Source organism: Sphaerodactylus townsendi, linkage group LG01 (genome assembly GCF_021028975.2).
Source record: "Sphaerodactylus townsendi isolate TG3544 linkage group LG01, MPM_Stown_v2.3, whole genome shotgun sequence".
Classification (NCBI taxonomy): Eukaryota; Metazoa; Chordata; class Lepidosauria; order Squamata; family Sphaerodactylidae; genus Sphaerodactylus; species Sphaerodactylus townsendi.
In genome coordinates this window covers 25,883,395-25,902,456 of record NC_059425.1, presented here as the reverse complement: position 1 = coordinate 25,902,456, position 19,062 = coordinate 25,883,395, and the positions used below count along the sequence as shown (strand labels likewise).

The window sequence follows — 19,062 nt, the reverse complement described above, 5'->3', positions numbered from 1 at the left end:
GATAAAAGTCTAACCTACCTCACAAGATTGCTGTTAGGATAAAATGGAGACGAGGAGAATAATGTGGGCAGCTTTGGGTCACCATTAGGGATAAAGGTGAGGTGCAAATGAATTAAATAATTTTTTTAAATGCCATTTTTCTGAAATGTGACTCAGTCCAGAGGGGCATGTAATTTTGGCCCTGTATGAACTGGGCCTCATTGGTCAGACAGACAAGAATTGAAATGATTTACCAAAGTAATCCAAAATCTGAACAAAAAAACCCCCTCGGAATCCAGACACCTGTCAGAATCTCAGTTCACAGAACAACGCACTTGATCATTTCAAGGACTTTATTCAGGACAGCAGAGCAGAGCAATGGAAAAGACAGTTCTGGACCCTTGGTGCAAAAACTGTTGGTAATATGTTCAGGCAATCCCCACCCCCATGTGAACCAGCAGATACAGAAAAGTCCAGCCCGTTCTCACCACACAGACTCAAGGGTACGGATATGATAAACACCTGCAAAGCAAAAGCAGAGCAAAGCACAAGTACAGTCCATTCCCTCCTCCCCCACCCCCTGTAGGAATGGCATCCCGACACACCTCCACCACCTCTCTGGCTAGCACGGCTGATCTTCGCAACCATTTCTTAAAATGAAGGTGGCAAATCATAACTGGCTGAATACTGCCCCTTGTGCCAATTTTGGTGTTTACGTTGCATGTTTATGTATGTTATTTGCAGTCTGCCTTTCTCACTGGGACTTAAGGCGGACGACACAGAGTGAATCAAGGCAGTCAACAGGACGGGATGTAAAGTAAACAGTGAAATACGATTTGGATTGTAGAACCAACCAGAAGTCTAAAAAGCAGAATCGAAACAAAGCAGAAGTGTTAACATGACGCATTAAACGATGCAAAATTGCACAGTAGGATCCAACCCACAGCAAACTATACACAGCAGTACAGACCACAGTTCCGAACAATTTATCCAGGGAGCTTTGTGACGCCTTTTGCACAGTGCTACCCTACTACCCGAGGAGGAAAGCCCTCTTGAATAATTCAGTTTTGCATACTTGGTGGAAAGCCAGGAGAGTGGGCGCCATAACAGTGCGGGCCATAACAGAAGACCCACGTAGATGGGCAGTTGTTGACTTTTGCGCATTTATAGGTTGGACCCAGGCCTGCTCTTGAATTGGGCAGTGCCAGTATGATTCCCATCCATTTCCTTGGTGGTCCTTTGGTCAGCCACCTAACCTGTGGGATTTTGGTCCAGGGCTTGTAAAATGTGTTTGGAAATACTGATAGCATTTTGTTATTTAAATTAGAAAACAGCCTCAGTTCCAGGGAGGGGGATCCACTCAGCAGCTTCTCATAACAGACCCCGCAGCTCATCACTGGCCTTATTGTTTAAATGTCTACAGACATGTATAAATGGTAAAAAAAATCCTTATCTCATAATCATTTGTTTAAATGTTCAATGGTTTCCATCCCTAATGTGGTCTCATTCTTGCAGCCATCAGCGAAGTACCCAAGAAAGCAGCAGATGCTCTTGCTGGCAGCACCTCCCACCCGGACCCCCCTCGCTCCACGACTGAGTCAGCCTCCACGGCGGTACCCCTACCTGTAAGTGGTGCAGAGTATGCTGGGAATTTGGGATACGGAAGGGCTAGTGGTGTATGCCCAAGAGGAGCAACTGGCAGCCAGAGGGGGCCAGGCACCCAGAACCAAGGGACGGTCACTGCTGCAGAGCTGGCACAAGCACAGGCTGAAGAGGAGAAGGAAGAGAAGGGGTCTGAACGGTCACCTGAACGTCCAGCGTTGCTGAGCACCACTGAAGTTAGGTGAGTCCCATTTTGGGGCGGGAAGCAGAGGCTAGACATCCAGGGCTTCTCTTCTGAATGACAGGGAAGGGGGATCTGGCTGGGTAATAGCAGGAAACCAGAAGACAGGCAAGCATAGGATCCTACTGGCTATCTGTCCTCTGCTTGTTGCCTCTATTTTGGGTGCCCTAAAATGTTACCCAGCCTCAAAGAGCAAGCGAGACCAACAACAGCTGTGACTTTTGTTTCTCCTTTTTTGGAGGGGGAAGGGTGCCAGATATAGTTTCTACCCCGCCCACCCTGAGACTGGGAAGAAGCAAGGCTGTTCCACCCACAGGGAGAAAAGGGAAGTTTGCTGTTCAGAGCAATGGGAAGTGAGAGGCCAGTGGGGCCAGTGGGTGGGGGAGAAGTCTGCTCTGGCAGAAGGAAGCCCTGGATATTAAAATAAGCCCCCATCAGTTTCCTTTGGGGAGGAGCAGCAGAAAGATTTCCCACTAAGGCCCCTTCCGCACATGCAGAATAATGCACTTTCAATGCACTTTCAATGCACTTTGCAGCTGGATTTTACTGTGCGGAATAGCAAAATCCACTTGCAAACAACTGTGAAAGTGGATTGATAATCCATTGCTAGTAGCTGCTCTTTGATGAGGGCAAATGTCTCAGTAAGGGTTAGCATGTTCAGAGAGTCACTATCATAGCCCAATTCCCCAATCTTTGTTATAACTGATGTGCACCATTTAGAGTGATGGAGTTCTCTCATGGTGAGTTGCGTCAGTGAGTTGTCGGAGCTTTGATAATGAATATGCAGCCAAAATTTTATGATGTTTAACCAGATAGTGGCCTCTATAGAGTATTGGCCAGATTCTAGGCATAGAACTGCATATGGGACGCAGTTTGGCACGCCAAATAATTTGGCGCAGAAATTTAGAGTGGAAATGACCTGATGGTACTGCTACAAGTGTTAAATCCAAAATGTAAGTGCTCCATAAAGCAGTTGTGCTCTCACCCTTGCTTTGAAAACTTGCAGAGCTGGGGGAATATATTGGTTGCCCCTAGAATGATAGAACCTCCTAGTGGCATTTGCGTTTGACTGGGCCCGAGCCAATATATATTTTTGATGAGTGGACCACGACAAGTTGTTGCTAAACCAGAGTCCTAGATATTTGAAATTTTTCACTTGCTCAGTGTAGTGGCCCTTTATCTTCCAGACTTGTTTTTACTGCTTTTTCCAAAAACCAGGATCTTATCTTATGACAAAACTAAGAAAGTGGATTGAAAGTGCATTATTCGGCATGTGCAGAAGGGGTCTAAGTGTCCAGAAGAGGTTAGGAAAGAATCTCCTTCCAGGGAGTCTATGGAGTTTCCCCTTCCCCTGGAGCCGTGCAACTTGACTTGCTTGTTGAAGCTCTGTAGGAGTTCTGCCAAGCATTCTATATTATGTGGGTGGAAGCTGATGAATGATGCTCCAGCTCTTTAGCAGGACTGGGGAGGGGGTCGTGGTGGATAGAATTATCTGCCCTTTTGACCCCCTTCCCATACCAGGAGCCACAGTGGACTGTAGGGGAGGGCCAATCTGTAAGAACAAAATCAAAGCAGTCATTGGGCAGAATTGTGGGCCATCATGTATGATGGGAAGAGGGCTGGCCCCGTTGCATGTGGCTGAATGGGTTGCCACTGATGTAGCAAGATGAATTGTGTCCACAAACAGTTCATAATGCAGGGAATGCCGGGGCACAAATCTTGGGGGAGCCTGGGACTAGTCCTGGATGGGGGTTCTCTTTGAAGACCTTTGGCTCCTTGGGGGTGTATCATGCTTTGGAATCGGTCTGTTCTACCCCACAGGTGTGTTCTGAATCAAAGTACAATCCAGTTTTTCTACCACACCTCCCAAACTGCCCCATCCGTCTCTATTTCTTGGGGCCAGTTCCTGGCTGTTAAGCCTTTTCTCTGCTCTTCCTGTTTAGGGAGCAGCCATGGCTCAGTGGTAGATCATCTGCTAGGCATCCAGACAACCCCAGGTTCAATCCCCGACATCTCCAGTTAAAAGGGACCAGGCAGTAGATGATGTGCAAGACTGAGACTTTGGAGAATCACCAGTGGCATATTTGTCTAGGGACAGGGGGTACCCTCTGTCCCCAGGTGCCACTGATCTGGTCATGTGGGAGGGCGCAAAATTGGTCTCAAGACATGACCAGGGAAGTCCTAATGGCCTTGGTGCTCACTTCTCCTCTCATGCCCTCGCCCCCAAATTTTCCATGTCATCATTGGCATGGGTGGGGCCAAGGAAGCCAGAGGAGCCCCTAAGCCTTGCCCCCTTCCCAGCTGCGGGCTCCCCCCGAGCCTCGCCCCCTCCCGGCTGCGGGCTCAGAGCCAGCAGCTGGAAGAGGGTGGGGCTGGGGGGGCCCGCCCCAGGCGTGGGGGGGGGGGGGGCTCCCGGAGAATGGATGTCTCTGGGCGCCATTTCCCCCCGGCATGCCTCTGAGAACCACTGCCAGTCTTAGGCAGAACTGACCTTGAGGGACCAAGAGTCTGATTCCGGATAAGGCATCTGCTTAGGTGGCCTTATTTGAAGCCCTTGGGGTCTTAAAGCTCATATAGATCGTCCTCTGTAAGCAACAAGAGATGTCTCACTGGGGGGGGGGGGTGTAATCCGGCTGCAAGGGAGCAGTGTAGTTGTGAACTGTTCTGAACTCTTGCCTTGGGAACGTTTATCTCAAGGGTGCTAAGTGGAACAGAGCAGAATAGGGGAAGCTTTAAAGGGGTCATGGTTTACAATGAGTGGAGAAAAGTGTTAAGGGCAATAGTCCAGATATTGACTCTTGTAGGCAGAGGAAGGTGGATCCTCCTTTTGGGACCACTCCTCAGAATTTATGAAACCCCCCAAATCTCTCTCTCTTTCTCGTCTCCAGGCCAACTGATGTTTGGAGACCCCGGGAGCAGAGCCCGATATCTGCCCCACCAAGGAAGAAGAGTCCTGCCCGACCCATGGATGTGTCCACATTGCATTCGGCGGCACCTGAGGCGCCCCCTGTGAGGAAACGCCGCCTAGAGAAGATGTTGGCACCTCCAGGGAATCCCCAGATGGTCCCACCCACAGAAAACCGCTCCGCAGTATCTGCTGCAGATGGGAGCCCAGTGTTGGAGCAGCCGCCCTGCGGGAGCCCTGTGGAAGTGCCCTTCTCTCCACCCCAGCCCCACAGTTCTGTGGTCATGTATTTTGTGGAGGAGCCAAGCCTGGCTGGACAGAGGCCTGTGATTGTCACTGGCAAAGCAGGATCAGCAGGGCCTTCAGACGCAGCGTTCCTGGCCGTGTCTCCTGTCGTGGGACTACTTCCCGTGGCACGAGATTTTAGAGAGTCTTCCAGCCATGAGGTCCAGAGTTCAGCGGAAGAGTGGTTAATGGCAGAAGCTGCGGTAGCATCAACAAGTTCTAGTGTTCCGGTGGAAATGATGGAAACGAAGGGCGGGGGAGAAGGTGTTGAGGTAGTGCAGCCGCTGGGGCTGACAGAGGTGTCCCCAGTTGAGCCAGCAGGGTGTAGGATGGAGGAGGAGCAACCTGTAGTCAAAGAGGAGCTTTCTGACAGTGAGAGAGAGCCTGTGACGGGAGAACCATCCCTCCAGTGGCTTCCAGCTGAAGCAGAGAGCGGCCAGATTGAGGCAGAAGTCAGCCTGGAGGACAGGGAGGCTGCTTCTGGGGAGGAAGCTGATTCAGTCCCTCCTTCGGAAGCCTCTCCTCAGATGGAGAAGTGTCAGGGAGGGGGAAGTTTAGAAGCTGAGAGTTGCCAAGTCCCTGAGATGTCCCAAAACCCAGCCCTGCCGAGTGGTTTTTCCTCAGAAGCTCTGGTGGAGGCGGAAGAGCAGGAGGTACAACTGGAGGTCAAGAAGGACTTTGCGAGCGACAAACTCCGGATCTCAGCAGATTCGCCGCCTCCTGCAGAGAGATGTTGGAAAGAGGCTGCAGAAATGGACTGGGCGGAGGCTCCACTGCCTCCCCCGGCTGTCCTACCTCACCTGGAGGCGTGCAGGGGAAAGGAAGAGGAAACACCAGCAGCTGAATATAGTCTCCGGAGCCTGTTTGAAGCCCTGAAGGCTCCTGCCAAAGGGGAGAAAGGAGAGTTGGGTGGTGAGAGCCACGGGGTCCAGGACGTGACTTCTAGTGATGCCGCACAGCAGGCGGCGGAAGAGGAACTTTCAACAGTGGAATGTGTTGCACCAGAGAAGGAAGAGGAGCAGAGCAAAGGGAAAGATGGCGGACGGAACTTTCCAGAAGATACTGTGGAGGACACACTGGCGAAGGCACCCAGACCAGGCCAAGAAGCTTTGTTTATTGAGTTCTCAGGGAGCAGCACCCCCAACCAGAAAGAGGCCGAGACTGGTCATGAGGGAGCAATAAGCCACGGAGAAAAGAGAGCCGGTGCTGAAGGGTCTTGTGCAGAACAGATTTTGCCACCCAGGAACAGTGAGGGAGCGGAGGCCTCGGCCCTGGCTTCCCCCAACCCAGGCCCCCTACCACCTCAGGATACTACCTTGCCCCTCTCAGCTCCCTGGGCCCACGAGGAGAAGCATGCCAAACCCAGCCATGAACCTGTAGTGCCCACCCCTGTGCCCTGTGGCCAAACACTGGAGTTCAGAGGTCAAGGGGAGGCCCAGGTACAGATGGCCGTGCACACTCCACACTCACCTTTGAAAGCCACTTTGACGGTTTCAGCTAATTGTGGTGGGATTTGGGGAGGGGGTACTCTTCATTTGTACGGAGAGCATAGGTTGCTGTGGCAGCATATGACATTTGGGGGCCAAGGGATATTTTTTCTTTAAACTGGTTGAATTCTGGAGGGGTCAGTTTTGAACTTCTTCAGCTGAGGTGGAAGTGAGGAGTGAATAGCTGAGGGTTCGCGGTGGGGGGATAGTGCTGTCTAGAATGGAGAAAAGGCAGACCCACACCCTATGGCTTGGCATATGGGGGGGGGGATCCTTGCAAAAGCGGTGGACTTTTCATCCTGGGAAGGCAACAGGCTAGCAGTTTGCCTTTGCTCTGTTCAGGTCAAGTTCAGGGATCTTAGAATACTTTCATGAAGAAACACACCCACACATCCACACACAGCTGTTCTTCAAGGCGTGTGTTTTCTGCAGAAGCTGCAGTGCTGTGCAAGCAAATGCGCTTTTCACTGTCTGGTATGGAATTTGGCAGCCTTTTGTTTTCTGAAGAAACGAGTGACGTGGCTCTGTGATACTGCCAGGAAGCAGAGTGCGTGGTCATCTCCTTCCTAGCCAGAAATGATTCTGAAATTATCTGGGGGGGAAATAACCAAAATGGTACTAAGCAGAATAAGTTTTGCTGCTGATGCAGAATGCAGTGCAAAGATGCAACATTGCCATAACGTTAACCCTCCCCCACAACTAGTTATTCTGGAATACTCCTGGCCACAGAATTTGCAGAGCAGTACAGACTCCCACTTTCATGTGCATGATATCTGGAGGGGTTCTGAGAGCCAGCGTGGTATAGTGGTTTAGAGCAGGTGCATTCTAGTCTGGGGAACCAGGTTTGATTGCCTGCTCTGCCACTTGGGCTGTGGAGGTTTATCTGGGGAACCAGATTAGCTTGTTCACTGCAACACGTGCCAGCTGGGTGACCTTGGACTAATCACAGCTCTTCAGAGCTCTCTCAGCCCCACCCATCTCACAGGGTGTTTGTTGTGGGGTGGGGGGAAGGGAAAGGAGATTGTAAGCCCCTTTGAGTCTCCTTACAGGAGAGAAAGGGGGGATATAAATCCAAACATTTCTTCTTCTTTTCCTACCTCCTGCTGTAAGGTCTGCGGTGTGGACATTTGGGATGGAGAGTAACTATGGTGGCTCAGCAGGGACAAGCCTATGTTTTCCCACTCCCGCTGCCTGTGACCATGACCATTTTTTCCCCCCTTCCATCCTTTAGGTTGACTCCCCATGCAGTCCAACACTGGTCAGTAGCAGCCAGTCTTTGCTGGAATGGTGTCAGGAGATGACAGCTGGCTACAGGGGCGTGCGTGTCACCAACTTCACCACATCTTGGCGCAACGGCCTGGCTTTCTGTGCTATTCTGCATCACTTCCACCCTGAGAAGATGTGAGTTGGGTAGCCAGTCCATGCTGGAATGGGATTAAGGCTTACTGTCTGGTGCCGAGCGGTTCCGGGATTTGATGGGACCTTGCGTTACTGTTGCTATGGATGAGAGATTGGCGGGCAAGACAGAAAGGGCGGGCTTGCTGAAACTCGGGCTCTTAATATGAATAATTTTAGTCGCACTGATCACTTCCCTTTGAATCAGTGGATCGCATGAAAACGAATCTGTATTTCCCCAGAAGCTTTCCCATCAGAAGAGGCCATGTTTAATTCTGCCTGTATAGTGACACACTGGAACCAAAGTAATCTCCAGTTCACTTGCAACTTTGCCAACATAAATTGTCCCTCACCAGTCCAGCAACAAAAGCTGTAACTGATTAGCTTCCTGTTAATCTGATAGTGAGACTTGGAGCCCTTGTCTGGTGCCTGAAGCAATAACAGAAGAAAAAGAAGGGACTTGAGAGTGGAAAACAGGTTTGGTGGTGTTAGCAGCAGAAAGTGCAGGCTGGGCCTTTCCGCACATGCAGAATAATCCACTTTCAATGCACTTTGCAGCTGGATTTTACTGGGTGAAATAGCAAAACCAACTTGCGAACAATTGTGAAAGTGGATAGAAAGTGCATTATTCTGCATGTGCAGAAGAGGCCCTAGTGAGCACAAGGTGATCCGTGAAAGGGTTAGCGGAGGAAGAGAGAGAAACCATGGCTGGTGGTTGCTGCAGGGTTACAAATGGCTGGGCGGGAAAACGGAGAGTGGAAGAAAGATACTTTGAGGAGGGGCTACAATGAATTTGAGCCAAGTGTGTGAGAGGGAGAGGGAAAGAGAGGAGAAGGAAGATTTCTAAAGGGGTGGAGTGTTAAGAGGGTCCAGGATTAAAACAGCCAAAGGCCACTAATTGAGTTTATGTTTCTTCCCCTTCCCTTTTCAGCCAGTACGAAGCACTGGACCCATTGGATATCAGACATAACAACAAACTGGTGAGTCAGTAGCTCCAGCCTCCATAGGGTGGAGGAAGAAGGATGGGCACCTAGAAACACCATGGATGTTAGGAGGGTGTGAAGAAGTGAGGCTTGTGTCCTTTGCTCTGCCAAGGACTCTCTGGGTGGTCTTGCGCAAGCCACCCTCAGCCTCACCCTGTTCCCGGGGCTGTTTGGAGGAAAAATAAAATAAGAACATAAGAACAAGTCAGCTGGATCAGACCAGAGTCCATCTAGTCCAGCTCTCCGCTACTTGCAGTGGCCCACCAGGTGCCATTGGGAGCTCGCATGCAGGAGGTGAAAGCAATGGCCTTCTGCGGCTGTTGCTCCCGAGCACCTGGTCTGTTAAGGCATTTGCAATCTCAGATCAAAGGGGATCAAGATTGGTAGTCATAAATCGACTTCTCCTCCATAAATCTGTCCAAGCCCCTTTTAAAGCTATCCAGCCATCACCACCTTCTGTGGCAGCATATTCCAAACACCAATCACACGTTGTGTGAAGAAGTGTTTCCTTTTATTAGTCCTAATTCTTCCCCCCAGCATTTTCAATGTATGCCCCCTGGTTCTAGTATTGTGAGAAAGAGAGAAAAATTTCTGTCAACATTTTCTATCCCATGCATAATTTTATAGACTTCAATCATATCCCCCCTCAGCTGTCTCCTCTCCAAACTAAAGAGTCCCAAACGCTGCAGCCTCTCCTCAAAAGGAAGGTGCTCCAGTCCCTCAATGATCCCCGTTGCCCTTCTCTGCACTTTTTCTATCTCTTCAATATCCTTTTTGAGGTGTGGCGACCAGAACTGGACACAGTACTCCCAAGTGCGGTCGCACCACTGCTTTATATAAGGGCATGACAATCTTTGCAGTTTTATTATCAATTCCTTTCCTAATTATCCCCAGCAAAAATAAAGAGGTTGGGTGGTTTGTGTAGCACTTTGCTTTTCTTTTTGTATTATTAACAGAAGTAAAAGATGCTATGGAGGTGGAAAGCTGAATGATTTAAAAAAATAGTTTCCTTATGTTGGGAGAAGTCTGGATAATTTACAAGCTCTGAATTTCTCTCCCCCTCTCTCTTTTTTGCCCTCAGGCCTTTGATGGCTTTGCCTCCTTGGGGATCTCCCGGGTGATGGACCCTGCCGACATGGTTTTCCTGACAGTGCCGGATCGGCTGATTGTTATGACCTACCTGTGCCAAATCCGGGCTTTTTTCACTGGGCAAGAACTGAACGTGGTACAGCTTGCTGACCATAGCAGCCAGACCACCTACAAGGTGGGTAAATTTGACACGGACTCCTCCGGCTCCATTGATCCGGCCATGTTTTATTCTCAGCCTCTTCAGGCTGCTGCCTCTCAGCCAGAGGCTCCCAGGAGTCCAGATGTCCAGGATTCTGGGATGGCTACGGCGTCTGGCACCATGACAGGGAAAGATGACAAACCAGCGGGGGAGAGCACTGCCCAAAAGCATGCCACGAGTGTCGAAAGCACAGATGTTTCAGAGGACTTTGGGAATGGAGCCATAATGGAGAACTTGAAGGCAGAAGCCAGCCATGCAGAACTTCTGCCAATTGCCCAGCTGGAGCAGGCATCTGAGCTTGTGAATGCTGCAAAGAATGACGGGAAGGCAGTTGTCAATGGCATCACTGCTGCCAAATCAGTTGAAGAGCTGAAATTGGAACTCCTGGAGTGTGAATCAGAGAGCGCCAAGGCTGATGGACAGGCTGAAACTATCCCAAGCTCACAGCCTTTCCCCAAGGAATCTGTGGCAGAGGCCTCAAGGCATGATGAAAAGGCGTTTACAAATGGTGGAGTGGCTGATCCAGGCAAGGAATGTGAGGCGCATTCTCTGGCCCAGGCAGATTTAGAGGCTGAATCCTCCAAGCTTGATTTGGACCCGGTGCCCAATGGTGCCATGATCCATCAGAGTACCAAACAAGAGGAAGAGCTCTCCGCCCCAAGGGATTCTGGGCCTGAAGCCTCAATGCCTGATGGGAAGGAGCTAGCTAGCATTGCCAGGCCCATCCAAGACTCGGAACCCGGGGCTCCAAGGGACTATGGGACGGAAGCTGAGAAGTCTGATGGGAAACCATTGGCCAACAACAGTGAGAAAGTGGTGCCCCCTCCCCGGCTGAAGCGAATTGCTTCCCGGAGTGGTGCTGAGCGCCCCTTGCAGCGCACCCTGTCCACAGGGAGCCAGCAGGGTCCAGTAGCCCCACCGCGACCCCATGCGGGCAAGTCCACCTTTGCTCACGTACGTGACGCAGACCTGGTGAAGAAGCGGCGTTCGCGGCTCAAGAGCGAGTCCTCCCTGTCCATGGAGGAAACGGATGCAGGCGGCCCTTCAGAGGACTCCACCAAAAAGCTGGCTGCAGTAAGTGGTGCTCACAGGAAGCATTGGATGCGTCTGCTAGTGTTTCCGACGGGGCGGATGTTGCATGACGGGTTGCCTCCAGCTGTGCTAAGCCTTTGCCAATTGTTTGTGCTGTCCTGATAAACCTTTTCCTCCCCGCCCCCCATCCCAGATTTGATCAAAGGGCTCAACCTCACAAACACAGGATGATGCATTCAGAATCACACCTTTCCACCATCAAAGCAAACCCTGCATGCTTTCATGTTTGGGGATGGGGCTTCCCAGCGTGCTTGCCTATGAGGAATGTCCACCCTCCTCGGGTCTGTGCAGGCAGGCTTCTGCCCTCCCCAGGTCCTGGGGAGAGCAGGAGCCGGCAGCAGGGATGCACAGGGGGCAAAGTTATGCAATGCATGGGGGCGGGGCTATGCGACCTGTGGGGAGGGCACCCGGAGGACGTTTTGACCTGGGGCACCACTCCCCCCCCCCCATATGCCTCTGGGGATTTGACAGTTGGAACTCTTCTATTTCCTGAAGTGTTTAGCTGCATGGTTTGAAGCAGGGAGGAGGAAATTCTGGGAAGTGGATGAGTTGTGGCTTTTGGTGAGATGGGGTCCTTTCTTTGTGACTTTCAGCTGCACAGCCCTTTATCTCTCCTGACTTCTTCGCCCCACCCTAACTTGGATAGAGCCCAGGCTAGCCTGATCTTATCAGATCTCAGAAGCTGAGCAGGGTTAGGCCTGGCTATTTTTTGGAAGGGAAGCCACCGAGGAATACCAGGGTTGACATGCGGAGGCAGGCACTGGCAAAAGAGCCAGCGTGGTGTAGTGGTTAAGTCCAGGTGGATTCTGATCTGGAGAACTGGGTTTGATTCCCCACTCCAGTGAACCAGATGTGTTTCCACACTCCTACATTCCTGATGGGTGTCCTTGGGCTTGTCACAGGCCTTCGGAACTCTCTGAGCTCCACCTGCCTCACAAGGTGTCTGTTGTGGGGAGAGGAAGGGAAAGGAGGCTGTAAGCCACCTTGAGCCCCCTTACAAGGAGCCCACCTTGAGCCCCCTTCTTCTTCTTCTTCTTCTTCTTCTTCTTCTTCTTCTTCTTCTTCTTCTCCTTCTCCTTCTCCTTCTCCTTCTCCTTCTCCTTCTCCTTCTCCTTCTCCTTCTCCTTCTCCTTCTCCTTCTCCTTCTCCTTCTCCTTCTCCTTTTTCTTTTTCTTTTTCTTCTTCCTCTTCCTCTTCCTCTTCCTCACCACCTCTGAATGTCTTGTACCTTGAAAGCCCTGCTGGGTCATCATAAGTCAGCTGTGATTTGAGAAGAAAAAGAATTCCCTCCCCCTCCCCCTGCCTTTTCAGTCTGACTCTGTGGCTCATTCCTTGATAGGGACTTGCTGGTTCTGTTGTCTTGGATCTCTCTCGCCTAACAACAGGAGTACTTTGTCATCCTTACTTTTTGATGGGTGTTAACTGAGATGCCTTTTGGGATTGTGACATAACGGGATCCAATGAAGTGATTCAGACTGTTGTTCTGGAACAAGGGCCTAGGAGCGTGATGCATTTTGTGTGGCTTCGTTTCATATCCTGGTGAATTAAGAACTAGCCACCTTTCATTCAAAAAAGATTACATCTTTTCTTCTCTCTGATGTTGTAAACACCTGCTTGGCTGGGTGACCTTGCATGTAACCAAGTGGTGGCTGGCCAATAAATGCTTCTTCCACAATAAAATTACTAACCTTTAAATAGTTGCATGGCTGTCTTTTTACCCTTGTGAAAGAATCTGCTCATTTATATCTATTGTGACCTGTCCGCATCTCAAGATTTCTCTCCCTTGGTATTCACTAATTCTGCCTTCATGCTGACCAGGGCTGAGGGGATTGGCTTTATGTCCTGCTCAGCGTGCACTTCGTGCTAGAAGCAAAACTTGGGAAGGGGATGGGTGACCCTCAAACAAATCCAACTGCTGTCCCTGCCTTACCTTTGCTACCTTTTTCTCCTCTGCCTTTGCATCCAATGCAGGAAGGGGCACCCAAACATTGTCTTTTGTTGGGTGCAGGTGGATGGTTTGGTGTAAACAGAACGATCCCTGTATCTTCTGTGTTTCCTTTATTCTAATAAATATGGCGTTATGTGGCAAAAGAAAGGTAACCCCATTGATTTCTCCCATTGTACTTGAGGCTTCTTGATACATTAAGGAATAGACTGGGTATGCGGTATGCAAATGTACACCAAGGTTCTCCCACTGGGTCTGGTAATGCCCGCCCCCAGGACAGTTTCAGGCTAGGAAAATGGTGCAGGGTAAAGAATGCTGGAGTCTCTTCTCTACATCCACCACAGTTGTGATCCAAATCAGGAAAAACCCTTCTGGGAATTGTGGCGAGCCCACAACACATCTGACTGCTAAACAGGATCCAGGTGGGGACCCCAAACCCAACCTACATACCATAATAAGTCACCAAAAGAGGCACATGGGAAACATTTCCCCCGATATATGGGTGTGTGTGTAAACAGCTGGGTTCCATTTACAAGTTTATTTTTCCTAACATGAAAATAATTCTGGCACTCCGCTATGAGTGTCCTGCTGAGGTGATTCCATTTCCTGTCTGGTCCCCCAGGATGAAGGCTCTGACGAGAGTTCAAGACTCAGGCACGGCACAGCAAAGGTGCAGCAACCTCCAGGTGAGTTTGTGGGCTGTTGGCCAGATTGGGAGGTGTGGCCGAAGCTTTCTGGGTGTCTGTGTGGAGTGGGGCTTTCCCCTCATTGTATCCCAGATCATGTTGTAAGGATCTGAAGGCAGGTGGAGGTCCGGCCAGCGCTGATTTTAGCAATTAGCCCATGCTCTCCTTCATGGACACTTGCTGTTAGCTCAGTATGGTCATGCTTCTGCTCTCTCCATTGTAGCTCCTTCCAGCACTACCTCCCAGAACACGATCCAGGACTCTGGTCTCAAGAACAGCACCAACGAAGAGGAGGTTCCGGTAAGGCGTGGGAAGGATGAGGGTAGCCATCTAATGGGCTTTGGTGCACTTTGCTGGGAGAATGGAGCCATCAAGTTCAAGAGCTTTGCTCAGAATGGAGCCCCTGTAAGGCTCTGTAACTCCAGTCAATAATTTAGACTCAAGAATGGTTGAAGAGCTTTACTGAACTGTGTCAGGATCCTTGCTGCAGGAAGCCAGAGCTACAGGGCCTGGCTTCTGCAGCTACATTTATCTCCAACTTTCCCGCTTCCTTGGATTCCCCCCTCCCACCTTTCCCCAATTCAAAATGAACAGCAGAAAAACAAGGTGAGCTCAGTATCGTCCCAAGTTTCAAGGACGAGTGATAGTCTCAATCCAGCCCCGGGCATCGGGGGGGGGGGGGGGGGGGGATGAGGGAGACCTACTTCACTATGTTGCAAAGCGTAGCAATTAAAACAGAAAGGTCTATTAACATACACAGATAACAGCCCCCAAGTTCAAGAACCTTGGATTATGAAATGATAGGCCTGTGGTGGTGGTGGAGAATTAGCTGCCATGTGTTGGAGAAGACGGGCAGAAGGTCAGAATAATTATGCTTTCCCCTCCCCTTCTACTCTGGGTGGATCCCTGAGCTAAAAGGACCTTTGCTCTGATACCCAACAATGACCATTTATTGTAGTAGTAGTAGTAGTAGTAGTTGTTGTTGTTATTAATTGAACTTTTATACCGCCCACCCCTGATGGGCTCACCTTCTGCTTCGCAGCGAGCTTATCTTTCCTTCACCATAGACTTTCATTTAAGCATTTTTCTTAGCCTCTCCCAAAGCCACTGTGCCGCAGATCAGAGAAGCCACGTGGGTTTTCAAATGCTGGCAAAATACAACCTTTCCTATAGCTCTCCTTTCTTTGCAAAGCTAATCAGCCAATTAGAAGCATAACTCTTCTCCCAGGTTTTGCAACCTCCCAGAGGAGGTGAGCAGGAAGCAACGGGTGGGCAAAATGCCAATAGGAAAGAGAAAGTCTTGCAGCAGGAGGCTTCTTTTTAAACGGAGAGCCGCAGGGGAAACCCCACATCAAAGCACCCATCAGCGCCACAGAAATAAGTTCACAAAAGGCCAATATTTGAGTCCTAAAAGGAGACAGGACCCCAGGCAGAGTTATCTTTCAGATCTCCTAGCTGGAGTTCATTTTTAGCTTGCAGTCGCACCAGCTGGCTTAACACCTTGTGTCTCATTCTTGTGAACCCTGAATGAAAACACTTTCCCACTTTGGTGGATCGTTTCGGGGGGGGGGGGGGGGTGTTAGTCTGCAGCAGTAGAACAGAATTCAATTTTGGTAACACCAACCAAAAAGACTAATAAAATTATGTTCCCTCTTTGTTCAAGATCCCAAAGGCACTCATGTAATTCTTAGGTTTGCTTTGCTGCTCAGGAGGTGGTTTGTTTTTTCTACCAGACTGAATCGAACTATGTTCGGGGTAAGCCACTTGCCCGACTCCTTAGTTGGAAGCGAGCCATCCCCCCGTGCCCTGTGCCACTGCAGAAATGCGTGTGCATGCATGTGCATTGCCACCATTCTTGCTGAGGACAACACAGTTGGACCAAATTCAGCTGACCCAATCCTCATGTGTGTTTCTGGATCTCCCAGAGCAGAAAATAAGTGGCTGATAATTGGACCTTTGCTTTAAGTCAATAAAGCTCTGGACTTTGTGACTGTGCCGGAAAACGTGACTAGTCCAGGAGAGAGCTGGCTGGTGAAAATAAGTGTATAGATTGATGGTGTGTTCCTGCATGGCAGGGGGTTGGACTTGATGGCCCTTGTGATCTCTCCCAGCTCTATGATTCTATGATTCCTAGTCTTTCCTTGATTGTGTATTTAGCTTTTCTCCTTGCCCTGTGCCAGGGAAGCAACATAGCTCAGTGTTGACAGCGTGCATGTTTTGCATGCACTGTATCCCTCACTTAATCCTTGACATTTCCAGTTGGAAGATCTCGGGCAGAAGACCAAATCAAGCTGCTGCCAATCAATCGCTGGTAATATTAGGCTGACCTGGATAGCCCAGGCTAACCTGATCTTGTCAGATCTCAGAAGCTAAGCAGGGTCAACCTTACAAAGCATTTGGATGGGAGGCCTCCAAGGAATGCCAGGGTTGTAATACAGAGGCAGGCAATGACAAACCACCTCTGAATGGCTCTTGCCTTGCAAATTCTACCAGGGAGTTGCCATTGCAGAGGCAAGCAGTGACAAACTACCTCTGAATGGCTCCTGCCTTGAACATTCCACCAGGGAGTTGCCATTGCAAAGGCAAGCAATGACAAACCACCTCTGAATGGCTCTTGCCTTGCAAATTCTACCAGGGGGTTGCCATTACAGAGGCAAGCAATGACAAACCACTCTGAATGGCTCTTGCCAGGGGGTTGCCATTAGTCAGATGTGACTTGATGGAAAAAGTTAAATAAATATTAGCTGAACCTCTTGTTTGATTCCACGTGGCAGCTTCATATGTCTGGTTTCTCCTTCCAATAACCATGTGAAGTAGGCTAATGTTGTTCCCATTTTAATGCTTGGGAAGGATGATGCTGAAAGGGAAAGAAAGTGCCCAAAGCTGGCTGGGTAGGGCAGGCAGAGACAACCCTGGTCATCCCATGTCCAAGTGTGACTCTCCTGCCCTTAGGCAACAAGGTCGTTGTGAGAATGAAGAAACATAAGATTTGTACTGGGAAATAGCTGGGATCATTTTCTGTCTGATTTCACTCTTTTGCTTTCCTGGAGCTCTTTTTGGGGACAACCTCTTGCAGTCTCGTGCAGCCTTTCAGGCCCTCTGACCCAGGAGGACACTACTTCTGATGTCTGTTTTGGCTTTGCCTTAGAAGTTCCAGGACACCAGCCAGTATGTGGTAGCTGAACTTCGGGCCTTGGAGACGGAGCAGAGGCAAATTGATGGACGGGCGGCCATCGTGGAGAAAGAACTACGAGGACTTATGGAATCAGGTAAGGAAAAGAGTCTGGCTGCAGAAGCAACACAGTGGGCCTTTCCCCACTCTCGTTGTTCCCCTCTATGCCGCGCACTGCTCTCAGCACGCAGCATCCCAGGCGCGCGCCTGGCCGTCCCCATGACCCTGCGCTCTGCGCGGGGCCATCAAAAGGCGCCATTAAGAAGAGCGCCTGGGATGCTGCGCGCTGAGGGGCGCGACAGCAGCAGCTTCGGGGCGGCTGCGCTGTCGCCGCCCCTCTCAGTGGGGAGTGCCGAGGGACCCCGTGCTACTCTCCTCGAGTAGCGCGGGGCTTAAGGTAAGTGGGGAAAGGCCAGTATCAGGAAGGAGCTGTGGAAGCAGACTCCATAATCCGAACCAGAGCAGTTCTAATTGGACAGTGACGGGGAACGGGTTTTCTTATAAGTGACCCTCTTTGGTCCTTGCTGGTTTTTTTCTGTCTCAAGCAACCTTTTGGTGCCACCTCCTGGATGCATGTGGAACTACTACCACGAGACTTCTCAGGGTATGTGGCTGGTTGTTGGATGGGAAAAGTTCTGACTTATTGAGCCACGGAACATCTGAAAACAAAATCCAGGTTAATGCCTTTATTTAGACCAACCAAATTAGCACAAAACTGTGTAGCGTAGCTCCCCGTCACTATGGCTGGATTCTGCCAGCTATCCTTCTGTCTCTTTAAATTTTGTAACATTGAAGCCCAGTGACAAGTTCTGGTGAGTTTGAAAGCTTGCGCAGTTTGAGATTAATTTGTTTGATGTAGTGATTAAGAGCAGGTGGATACTAATCTGGAGAACTGGGTTTGTTTGATTCCCCACTCTTCTACATGAGCAGCAAACTCGTTATCTGGTGAAATGCATTTGTTTCCCCATTCCTACACATGAAGCCCATTGGGTGGCCCTGGGCTAGTCACAGTTTTCTCAGCCCCACTTGACTCACAAGGTGTCTGTTGTGGGGAGAGGAAGGGAAGGAGTTTGTAAGCTGCTTTGAGCTTTCCTATGGTAGGGAAAAGCAGAGTATAAATTCAAACTTTTCTTCTTCTCTTCTAATAAAAGGGTTTTTTTCTTGGTTGGTTGAACTGGCCCAGCTTTAGAACCTCAAGTATTGTCCTTTTGGTAGGGATTAAGGAGTGTTTTTCAGTGCTCTGCAGGACTATGTGTTCCACATTTCCCTCATTTTGCAGCCGTGGACAGTTAAGAAGACCCCAAACTGCTTTACATGGGTAGTTGTGGATATTCCCCTAAGATTTTGCACGGAAGTGGAAATACATTTGCGGGGGGGTGGGGGGGGTATGCATTGTATAAAATGTCCATGACACTGTGGGGCAGACAGAAAGATGCTACTGCACATGTTGGGGATGCAGGGATATGTGTTCTGGGCCCATGCCAACTGCATTGCATCCATACTTCCTTTTCACCAGTTGCATTGCCCCGTCATCCTTTTAATAATTTCCTAAGAGAGAGTCTCTCTGCAGTTGGTTCCTCTATGATCATGCGAATGCCAAACCACATACCCATCCCATTTCTGCCCTGACTGGTGGAGCTGACTTGTGCTATCAAAGCTGGCCGCATGAACGGCCTGCTTGTGGGAGATGCAAACGCGTAAGGTTGCAGCTCCCCTCCCACAGAAAGAAAGCTCAAAAGTGGCGGCGGCGGGGGGGGGGGGGGCTCTCCTTTGGTGAGATTGTGGTTCTTGCCTAAACTGTACATGGAAACAACCTACTCATTGAGCAATGTTTCCTTAACTTGGCCAGCGGGCTCATAATATGAGGCAATTCCAAGAGTCTGATGAGAGGGTTAGAAGGTTAAAAAAAGGTGCCCTGCAAATATATGTTCTGTGAATTGCTGATTCACAACAGTGTTTACTACCTACTCGCTTGTAATCCTTTCACTCATCATTTTTAGCA

At 49.9% G+C, this 19,062-nt stretch overlaps 1 protein-coding gene across 7 annotated transcripts in view; it reads left to right on the top strand.

Moving 5' to 3' along the window:
• The window catches only part of EHBP1L1 (EH domain binding protein 1 like 1), a 61,488-nt gene that overhangs the window by 36,984 nt on the left and 5,442 nt on the right, over positions 1–19,062 (top strand). For 4 of the 7 annotated variants that reach the window (XM_048514665.1, XM_048514660.1, XM_048514640.1 and 1 more), the window contains 8 exons: positions 1,495–1,822; positions 4,711–6,451; positions 7,731–7,900; positions 8,826–8,874; positions 9,959–11,239; positions 13,825–13,888; positions 14,112–14,188; positions 17,037–17,157. In XM_048514665.1, coding sequence (XP_048370622.1) covers positions 1,495–1,822; positions 4,711–6,451; positions 7,731–7,900; positions 8,826–8,874; positions 9,959–11,239; positions 13,825–13,888; positions 14,112–14,188; positions 17,037–17,157 — 3,831 coding nt within the window. The remainder of the gene's footprint in view (positions 1–1,494; positions 1,823–4,710; positions 6,452–7,730; positions 7,901–8,825; positions 8,875–9,958; positions 11,240–13,824; positions 13,889–14,111; positions 14,189–17,036; positions 17,158–19,062) is intronic. The other 3 variants (XM_048514673.1, XM_048514649.1, XM_048514682.1) reach the window with 3 other exon arrangements.